This window comes from Lutjanus erythropterus, chromosome 4 (genome assembly GCF_056507025.1).
Source record: "Lutjanus erythropterus isolate fLutEry1 chromosome 4, fLutEry1.hap2, whole genome shotgun sequence".
NCBI lineage: Eukaryota > Metazoa > Chordata > Actinopteri > Lutjaniformes > Lutjanidae > Lutjanus > Lutjanus erythropterus.
Window position 1 is genome coordinate 15,331,543 of NC_139320.1, and position 11,105 is coordinate 15,342,647.

Here is an 11,105-nt window from a genome sequence, read left to right on the forward strand (position 1 = left end):
TGAGAAATAATATATATGAAAAAAATATACATAGGTATAATGGAATTGTAGCATGTAATGTAATATGTGGTTTATTTTGCTGCCTTTTGAGTTTGCATACCTTCAACAACAGCTAATAAAGTCCTATAAACCTAATGCCTTGGGTTCCGACATGAGTGGTATAATTGTTGTTATAAAGCATTATGGACATTTACGAATCTTATATAAGCACAGTATGCCACATTATAATTATCTGTATAATGCATTAAAATGCATTATGGACATGGACTACATGAAAATAAACATGAATATTTATAAGTGCTTACAGCTACAATACAATAATACTGTTAGTAAGGTATAAAACTTGTGTCACATCACACATCTGATCATTAGGAAGAAGAAGAAGAAGAAGAAGAAGAAGAAGAAGAAGAAGAAGAAGAAGAAGAAGAAGAATATAACAAGGCAAAAGGGAGAAAGCAAAGCATTTAATATATAAAAGCAAGAAAGGGCAGTCAGTGAAAATCAAATAAAGTCAGACTCTGATAAAAGTATGTTTTAAGAGGAGATTTAAAAGAAGTCACTGATTCTGCTGACCTGATTATCTCTGTGTGTTTCCACTTTTTACATCTGATTGACAGATAAATAGTAAGGATAATTAAGCACCATGTTAATTTACTTCCTTTAAAGTTAAAAGCAATTAAGCCTGAGCAAACACAGCTACAACATAGTGTACCGTCTTGCAGCCACGTACTGTGAGATTTACCGATTGGTTAATGTGAAAGATGAATGTCAGCAGAGTAATGGGAAAATACAAGGCTGATTAAATAAAGCCTCACTCTCTTTATCTTATCCCTAATGTTCTCTGTGTTTTCTCTGGCATCCACCAGCCTCTGTGGCTTTATTCCAGTTCAATATAATTCAGCTTTCAATTGGCCACTTTTTATCTCAAAAAGTTTTACAGATTGACTGACAATAACTTCAAAAATTACATTAGAATTCATTGATGCCTGTGGGGAAACACACTGTCACAATGCAGCATTTTTGTTTTAAGTGGCAGTAATTTTCCAAAAAGAACTTTAGATGATAAACAGAATCGAGCAATAATCACTAGTCATATTAGGGCATTCATTAAATCGATAGGGTAGTGCTCCTGTTGACGATGTCTCATGTTACACTCTCTCTCAATAAAGTTGTTCTTTATACTACAAGTGTCCAATTATAATTAGGCTATAAATCGCACAGAATATAACAACACAACTTGAGTCCACATATATACATATATTCATAAAAGTGAGAAGGCACAAAAGTCCAGATTCATCTGTTAAGAAGTTGGTGTGGAAAGAGAAAAATGTACCAATACCCCAATGTAACAAGTTTTAAGTCCTGCATTTTGAAACTTACTCAAGTAGATTCATCAGGGAAATTTACCAAAAGTATCAAAAGTAAAAGTATTCAATGCATATTGTGCTGCCAAACTTGTAAAATCTCAGAAAATAGTATGAAATGCCATCAAAATTATCCAAAGTTTGTTTTATCTGACCTGCAGTCCAAACCTCAAAATTAGAAAAATGAATTAAATGATTATCAAAATAGTTGCCAATTGATCACTTTGCTCACGTTTGTTTCAGCTGTAAATGTATATACTGTTATTTATACTGTTGGATAGTAATTTACAACAAAGCATCATATTTCATAAGCATTTAATATGTTTTGCATGCCAAAATATTCAAATCTGCAAAGTAGCAATAAATAAATCAAGTGAGTGGTCAATGGACTGTATATTAGGAAACCAAAAGCAACCTCAGACACCACCCTGATGATGATAGCTGAAAAAAATGCATGGTGTACTGGAGAAGAAATGGGCCACATGTTTATCTATGCAAGACCTAAACCTGGAGGGGATCATATGATTGCTTGCTTGCATGCATGCCTGTGTGACCAATGGACCGGAAGGCTAATTTTGCATGAAAAACCTACTGGTCATATAATTATTTGTTTGCTTTTGTTGTATTATTCCTTATTCCTTATTAGTGAGAATAATTTTAGACACACGTGTGCACATGCTGTTTAACATAAATGAAAGGTGTTTTGTGATTGTGGCGTGTCTGAGCCATGCATGAGACACACAAACCTGCATGCTGTTAACTTCAATATTTACACTTTATTGCTGATAGAAAGTACATTCAAAGGGCAAAAGACTGAACATAAATAAGGTGTTTTGAAATTGAGTGTGTGTGCTTTGGCCCAAGTGGTTTTTACTCCAACGCGCCGAGAGCAAGATAGTGAATGTGCACGGCCACGCCTTCATTTTCCTTCATTTTTAGACCTCTTGTCCATGGCTGTACAGACCAGATGCAAGTTCATTTGCTATCCTGCAGATGTGGCAAAAATGGCAACTGTGCCAGATAGGGCCAGTCATTTACTATCATGAACAACAAAGAAAATCAGCATTCTTCGCCGGAAAAATTACTGAAAAAATGAGTAAATTCAAAACAACAACTTCTTTTAATCAACTAATTATTGCACCTTCAGTGATTTCCATATTTTATCTAATATAGAACTTCTACGGCAGACCAGAGTGAGTTAATGAAGTGATGTGAGTTACTGAAATAAAGTTATTAAACTATATTTATCATGTAGGATGAAAAAGAGAACATCAGTTTGGAACAGCGGTTCAGTCTGAGCCAGCTGAAAGTAGACTAGGAACAGAAGTGAGGCACTGAGGAAAAAAGTTCATTTCAATCCCTGCGTTAGTGCAAGCGTGAAGTCTGCTGATCTCCTTACAGGCTCCAGGAACACTGCCCTATAGCTGAACTGGACCTCTATGGACATCTCTATGATTTCTATGGACACATGGAGCAAATTAGAAAATTAGAAAATTGAAATAGAGTAGTTTTATTTGTTGTTAAGTGAATGCAAGTTGGAGACCAGGGAGGAGTCCACATGTGAGGTTTGCACACAGCCTCTGTGCTGTGATCGTGGGAAAAACAACACATGAACAGATATCTCTGTGTTACCTAACTAAGAGCCGGCTGCAGGAGATTGTGAGTGAATCTGCCAAATAAATACACATGTTGTAAATATTCCAGGAGGTGATGTTGATATCAAGTCACAGGAATGAACATCTGAGTGTGTTTTGTACTGGAACTAGCAGCAGTGGGACACTTTCAACTTGTCTGTTGTCATGTCTCATTTCACCCTCACCACAAAACTGTAACTCCCAATCTGACTTACAGTAACTGTGTAAAATGATCTTGTTTCCAAGGAATTAGAAAGTAGCTAAAAATAGACAATAACATATTGCAAATGTGATTTCATACAGTATGAGGCAAGAAATTACTGGCACAAATTACTTACAACACAACCAGGGAGGTGTACACACAGCAACACAACAGTGTGGAAATACTCTGTCACAAGTGAAAAAGTATTAGCATCACAATATGCTCAGTATCAAGTACCAAGAGTGAAAGTATGCATTGTTCAGAATGGCCTGTTTGAGAATAATGTATATAACATCACTGGCTTATAATTATTATAATTATTATATTGTGTTCACTTTAATGTTAAACATTGTACAGGTGGAACTAATTTGAATCTGTGACAGTTAAACCAGATACAAGATCCTTAATAGATTTTGTGTAAAATAGAATTTAGAGAATTTGGGAATTAACAAGTATGAACCACCACATACATCCTCATGAGGAGAAGGTACGTGGTGCTTCAGTTGTGGGGATGGGTGATGGTGAGGAGAGTGGGTTTATTGATTATTGATGGATTAGTATAGAATATGGGTAGGGCCTGACATGCTCATGAGACATGCTCATTGAAAGTCTGTTGAACATTTATTTTGTTTTCTTTTTAAAATAAATCAAATAAAATAACAGACAAGTTCAAATATTTAAAACCTACGTATGATTTGCCATGCACTTTATGTTGTTTCACAAAAATGTGAAAGAGGTCACTTTCATGTTCAAATATGAGGCATATAAATCATTTAATATTGGATAGAATGAGGAATTCTTCAAAGCTGAACTTATAATGATGATAATTTATTTGTAAATTATATTTTATAGATTTACTCTATTAGTTTCATTTAATAACTGTTAACTAAAGTTACCAAATAAATGTAATGGAGTAAAAATGTGCTGTTGTTACTAGTTTATACTATATTTCAAAATAGTACACCATTAACATAAACAATTGTCTTCATAAATGTAAAAAAAAAATACTATCTCATATCTTTCACAAATTCCTTAGTAGTGCAAATACTGACGTTTTCTATATTACTGTTCCATTTTTACACACTGACGCACCTTATGAGACCAAACTCTGGTTCATCCCACACATCACATGCTTACAGAAGTCCAGATAAAAGGAGAGGACAAACAAGGTGAAAGGTGAGGAGAAGTCATATATAAAAGCCAGTGTCCGCTCAGGGTGCACTGTGGCAGCAGACAGGTGCTCCAGCAGGTGAGTGGAAACACACACAGACAAACACGGATAGTACAAAGAAGCTGATCCCCCTTCAAGCTGTTACAGTAGATCTACAATTACTGGCGATATGTGTACCAACACTGCCTTATTAAATAAAATGTATTCACATATTTATTTTCTGTGAGTCTTTAGGGCAGTGAGGATTCCCTGATACCAGAGGTTAAATCCAGGATGCAGACCTTGATAACTTTGTCGGCTCTTTTCTCGCTCCTCTTCTCTGCTCACGCAGATGTTGTGGAACGTTTTGAGGTTTGTGTCCTTAGTTTATTAAATAAAGAACATCAAATCTGTGTGCGTGTGTGTGTGTTGCATAAGACAGTGAATGCAAAAGCTGCATGATGTTTGTGTTAAATGAGTGATATGGATGAATTTTAAGGAGGTTATTTCCTGAGTTTTCCTGATATTTTAGGAAGTTTTTGTGCAACGCTCTGTCTCTTCTCCCTGACACTTGGCCAATGTTCTAGTAGCTCTTCAGTTATTACAATTCATTAATTTATTACTTTTCTGCTGCAGTACAAGTTAATTAAGCAGACTGAAGCCTGTGAATATAGCTTGTGTTTACGGCTTTACTATACATTTATCCTGTTATACATCATCCTCTGAGTTTTAAGTGCCTTAACTTAAATAACTTTAAGAAATAATCAAAACTTTAAAAAATAACAATTTCTTTCACAAAAATGAATGAAATGCTGAGATACAGGCCTATTGTGCATATATGTACACATATATATACACACACGTATGTAAAAAGAAGTCCCAACATGAAGTTGTGGCGACCCCTAGTGGGAGCTGGGACCCCCTTGTTGGGAACCAGTAACCATAAGCTGTTAACTTATGAGCTGGTGTTATTTTATTATTTTGTTCCAGGATGAGCCTGAGTGTATGAAGTACTTCTATAAAGAGAAGGTGCCGGAGTGGGGAACTTCTACACCTGGTGCTGCCCGTCTCTGTCAGCGCTTCGTCAACAGGTAGGGAAACAGCTTATAGATTATAGATAGATTATATATAGATATTGCTTGGTTTTGAGTTTGTTTTGTTAGATAGTTTTATGTTTTCTCTTATCAATTGATCATTTGAATCTCAGAAAATCTTTCACTTTGCAAAGTACTGTTTTTCGGCACTACATGTTTCTTAGGCCTCAGTTTCTGATCTCCAAATCACAATACTTCATCTTTGTGCCACCAGGTTCCACTTTGCCACACTGTATGACACCAACCATCGTATTGCTGTCTACTCTGCCTATCAGTTCCAGCCCAGCAATGGAGGTGGCAGGGAGAGGAGGTGGTTTGTTGAACCGCAGGTTAGTATCACATTTGTTTATACTGTAGCTGCAGTATAGTGTATGTGCATCTACCAGTACAGATGCAGTCAAAATTATCACCATGTGTCGCACATAAACTTTTTGCGTTCAGTGTGGTGTGTGTAGCAGGAGGATGCTGCTCGCTGCAGGATAAAGACTCAATATTCCTGTGGAGAGTTGATCATTTGGGTATAGATTTCGCTGTTGACATTTTATATGGCTGGTGGTCTCTCCCTCCCTGTGACCAACACAACCACCAAGCTGTAAGCAAATGAATGTGCGATGGCATCATCAACATGCAAATGAGTGTATAGTGTCATATGGTGACTTTTAGCGACTTTTGGAGCCAGTGCAAGCTGCTTTCCATGTAAAAGAGTTAGCAAAACTGATCCTGATCTAATCTCAGTGTGGTGACCGCAGGCACATTTTAATGCAAGGTGTAAAGGGGACGTGGGAGATACCAGGCATAGATATATCCTCTGTATTTTTTGTTGATTTGAGCACAACAAGCCAAGTGTCATTTAGTTCCATTATATTTGACATCTCTACAGCCAATATCTCCGAAACTCGGCAACTCACACCAAAATAATCTAGATGGATAAAGAGCACAAGAGTTTAGATGTAAACTCTGTATTTTGGATTTTGTGGCGAACTATCCCTTTAATTCTGAGAGTTTTTGATGTTTTAATAGCTGGTAAACATGTCCTGGCAAAAAGGGATGAAGGATGGCTACTGGCTGGGGAAAGACCACCCAGGGATCTACCAAGGAGAGAGACAGGCACTGAATGAGGACTACACTCACTCTGGCTTCGACCGTGGTCACCTCAACCCCAACGGACACCATGCAGGTGATGGACACTGAACAGATGTGGGTTGTGGAAGAGAAATCTGCAGGTGGCAATAGCTACCAGCCAAAGGTGTCAGTAAAAGTTTATAAAGGGCTATTGTATTATTATTAGTCTCTCACTCAAATCTCTACCACTCTCAGCATCTTACCAAGCCACTTTACAGTCTCAGATTACAGACAGCATTGCATTTTTTTTTTTTTTTAATTTCTAAAAATTATTTTTTTGTGATTTTGCTGTGAAGTAAACTTTATACCTTTATATTTTGGTTTCTAAACACTCGTTTAGACTGGATCCATGCAAAACCCTCAAAAAGAGGAGGAATTACAGGCAGCTTGACCAGGGAGATATTAAAATGAGCTAATGTTATCTTAACACAAACCATGAACTATATGTTAGCAGTTATTGTATGTTACCAGAATGATCGACAAAAACAAAATCTCAGGTACAGCCACCACTTAGTTCATCCTCTATGACTGTTTTTTCCACGCATCTAAAAACTCTGTGGTCATCCCCACAAAAAGCTCTCAATTAATAATCTGATTGGATGATGTGAAAAAACATTAAAATGATATCAGGCACTTTTCTGCTTTGAGTTGAAGTTTTTTCAACTTCAGGCATTCAGTGCACTCCTGCATAAACATGAGGTGTTTAGCAGTGCACCAAATGCTTCCTGCCCACAGAAAACACCTGGAAAAAGACCCCTCTCACTGCCAAAACAATATACAACTTAATTTCTTTGGATCCAGAAACTGTAACCTTATTTGTTTACTGTAGGCCTAACCCTCCATCTCTCTCTCTTACAGTCCCAAGCCGCAACGCCACTTTCAGCCTAACTAATGTGGTCCCTCAGAACCCCAAACTGAACCAGAACGCCTGGAGGATCCACGAGTCCCAGCTCACCGACCTTTTCCGGGACAGGTGCTCTAAGGCTTTTGTGCTGGTTGGTGCCATTCCCTCTGCAGACAACTGGATTGTCAAAAATAATGTGAAGCGTGTCAACATCCCAGACTACCTGTGGAATGCCTTCTGCTGCGTGGACAACAATGGCAGACCCATTCAAAGTGGTGCTGCCACCGCGAGGAACACGGAGGACAACTGGGTGGAGAAGCTCTCTCTGGATGAACTGGGAGAATTCTTGCAGCAGTTCTCCAATCAACCAGTCGGGGAGCTGTTTTACAACAACTGCAGGGCATGAAAGACAACAGATGGACAATAAAAAACAATTTAAGACTAATACATCCCTGATTATTCTTCTCATTCAACCACAAATGGATGAATAAAAATGAATAACAGTGGGATAAAGTGGCTGTTTTCTCATGTCTTTTTTAATTGATAGTAAAGGCACACATGCAAAAGTAAAATCATGATTGTCTTATAAAGATGAAGAAACTTTCATATGGATTAATTTTTTTTATGAAAAAGGTGAGTCACCTCTTCATGGTTAGAGTGTCCGTCCAAGAAGTAATTAAAGGATGTTTTTAATATGAACCAACTAATCTTAATAATAATCTCACTTTTCATAAAAAATGAACCACCAGAGCAACAGCACACAAATAATCAGGTTGACGATGCAGCACAAGTCAGTTCAGTATAAATCAGTGAACTGACGGGACGATGAACAAACACATTTAACCAGAGAGACAGAAGAAAAAAGAGAGAGAAAGTAATTTTCAGTCAAGTCCAAAATAGATATTCCCTGAAACTCTTCAGAGTTCAACATAAAAACAAAACTTTTCAAGTCTTCAGCAATAAACAGCAAAAAGAGCTCAGTTTGTTCAGTGCAGGATCCCAAAATTTGGCCCGAGTAAACCCTCTTCACCAAAACAAATCAAATTAGGATCTTTGGAAAGTTTTAGTGGTTCAGTTTAGTAAAGAGTGAAAAGAGTAAATCATCTCGCCAGCAAAGTTAATTAGAGATCTCTGGACAGGTGTCAGTTGTTTGGTTCATGCTCAAACAGAAAATCAAACACCAAAAGTTTGTGAAAGAAGAAAATAAACGGAAAAGAGTTGAAATGAAGACCTGACGCTCACTAACTCACCTGCCGTGAAGGGAGATTATTGATCGGCTGGTTCCGGAGATATTTGGTCTTTTCAGAGACTCACGTGGCGTTTTTCCCACGCCGTCTTTCACACACCATCACTTCCCTTTTACCTCCTTCATACAGGAAGAGACGTGGGCCGACTACTCCAACAACGGTCAGTGATTGGTTGTCAGGATGGACAGGTGACAGGGGTGTGGGCTTCATTCATCAAAATTAATTAACTTTCTGGGGACAGAACATATTATTAAACATTACTATAAATATACCCAAATTAGCTAAAAGGCTAGTTTTTATTGAACAGATGTAAAGTTAGTTACGTAAAATCAATATGAAAATTAAGAAAGACGTAAATTAATGGAACAAATGTATCTGGGACAGGTCACTATGAAATGTGGACGCTGTTTAAAAAGGCCTTTGCGTAACATGCCAAACTCAATCTCATTAGCTTTACAGAGGCATTATGAAGAAATGAAAAGAAAAGACAACTGGATAACAAAATGTTCATAATTCATGTAAATTTAATGAACTCATTAACTGAAAATGAATAAAATAAAAAAAAATTAAATAAAGCAAACATCAGATATCACATATCTGAGTTTCTTTATATATCTTTTAAATTTTTGGAATATTTTATTCTCTTATATTTCTATATTTTATTTATTTATCATTCTGTTATATTATTTTATTCTTTATTATTCCTTCTTCACTTGTAAATCTTTTATTTTCATATTTTAGGGGTCAGTTAATAAACAAGCATTAATAATAACTTTATTTACCAGAAAAAATAAGTAAAAATTAAAAGGCCCATAACTAGTTCTAAACTGAGAAACTGTTTTAAACTGTTTTAATTCAAAATGACTTGCACAGTTTTAGTTTTATTTTACAATATTGATATTTACCTTGTTGTGGATCATTAGATGGAGGATTAGAGCTGCTCCAGGACGTCCAACAGGCAGGTTTAACTTGTGCTCGCTGCTGTTCATGAGGGAACATGGACTGTTTGTAATATCTAAATCAGGGGTGGACAAACTTTTTCTCTTCAAAAGCCAAAACTGAAACTTACTGTTGGGACATGAGACAAAAGCACACACCTGATGTGTCGTACAGATACAAAATGATACTAAGATCCATGAATATCCTGTGCAAAGAGTCGCTCTATACGTCTGCTCAGATTATGAAAAATAATGGATAATAAAGGACCCTATTTAAAGAGTTTTTTATATTATTTGGGGGCTTTTGACTCTACTGAACAAAGCAGGTGAAGGTAGACAGGAAAGGTGAGAGAGACAAAGGAGACGACAGACCAAATTAAAACAGCATAAACAACAATTTATATATTCATTCTTAATTAAAGATAGAAACATCTGGTGGGCCAAATCAAACATTATGGTGAGCCAAGTTTGGTCCAGGTGCCCCAGTTTGGGCAGTCCTGATCTAAATAAAGACTAATAGAATCTACAGAGGCCAGATGAGTCTGTTTTTTTACTTTCAATAACTGGATGGTTTGAGACAATTTGTTTTAGAGGCATTTTTCATTCTCACTTATATAAAGTGCCTCTAATTTGTGGGATACTTAAGTACAAGAGTAATGTACTTAGTTACATTTCACCACTGAAAAAAGCATAACATCTAAGTACTCAGTTTGTTTAAGTGACCCCAACTCAAGCACACTGAGTTTGGCAGCTTTTTCGAAGTAAGTACTCAAAGTACAAGTGCTGCCACTTTCTGTGGGTTTGATCTTCTCAAAGGATGAGTGAGCTTCTCTCACTCTTTCTGTCCAGATCTCCAGATCAAGACGTTCATAAAAAATATGTAAACAGTTTGAGCTCCCGTCTCATTCTCTCTCCTGATCTCTGGCTCAGTGTGTTCATTTACGGAGTCACTGCATGTCTATATTGGTTTCAATGGATATTAGCCAAAGCATGTTTCTGAAGTTTTATGAAGAACTTTACAGGGAAAAAAAACAAACATTTGAAGAGTCAGGACTGCTGTTTATTTTTGTTGTCATATAGTGATGTCAGTTTGATTTGGTTCAGTCAGAACTTTGGAATATTAAATCATTGATCTTTGCTCAGTACATATTAGCTCTTATTTCCCCCAGTTGTCTGTAAACCACAGGTCATGTAGGGATGCATGATATGGATTTTTTTCCAGCCAATGCAATAATTGCCTGCTTCACTTGGCTGATACCAATAAGATAACTGATGATTTCAAGTTCATATAACCTGTATTTTGTACATTAATTTAAAAAGTAAATTTATTACTCCACGGCTCTGATCAAACCAAATCTGACTGACATCACTACTGCAACAAAAATAAAGAACAACTCTGACTCTTCAAATGTTCAGTTATTTTTTCACCAAAAAACTTAACAAACATACTTTTATTTGTATAGAACTTTTCACTGAAGATTTCAAATGAAATGCCTTGACATCATCTGTC

At 36.6% G+C, this 11,105-nt stretch overlaps 1 protein-coding gene across 1 annotated transcript; it reads left to right on the top strand.

Annotated features, from left to right (window-relative positions):
* Positions 1-4,408: 4,408 nt before the first annotated feature.
* On the top strand, positions 4,409-7,924 carry LOC146328206 (endonuclease domain-containing 1 protein). Its single transcript, XM_084716360.1, has 6 exons — positions 4,409-4,449; positions 4,606-4,722; positions 5,341-5,441; positions 5,659-5,773; positions 6,465-6,621; positions 7,425-7,924. Exons 2-6 carry the CDS (start codon positions 4,645-4,647, stop codon positions 7,814-7,816), a joined length of 843 nt encoding a protein of 280 aa, XP_084572486.1. The 5' UTR covers positions 4,409-4,449; positions 4,606-4,644; the 3' UTR covers positions 7,817-7,924.
* The last annotated feature ends 3,181 nt before the right edge of the window (positions 7,925-11,105 follow it).

Excerpts from the sequence above, each read along its gene's own strand:
- LOC146328206 (XM_084716360.1), top strand. The coding sequence starts at position 4,645 with ATGCAGACCTTGATAACTTTGTCGGCTCTTTTCTCGCTCCTCTTCTCT. Across the intron at positions 4,723-5,340 it reads ATGTTGTGGAACGTTTTGAG|GATGAGCCTGAGTGTATGAA; the intron begins GTTTGTGTCCTT and ends ATTTTGTTCCAG. Across the intron at positions 5,774-6,464 it reads GGTGGTTTGTTGAACCGCAG|CTGGTAAACATGTCCTGGCA; the intron begins GTTAGTATCACA and ends ATGTTTTAATAG.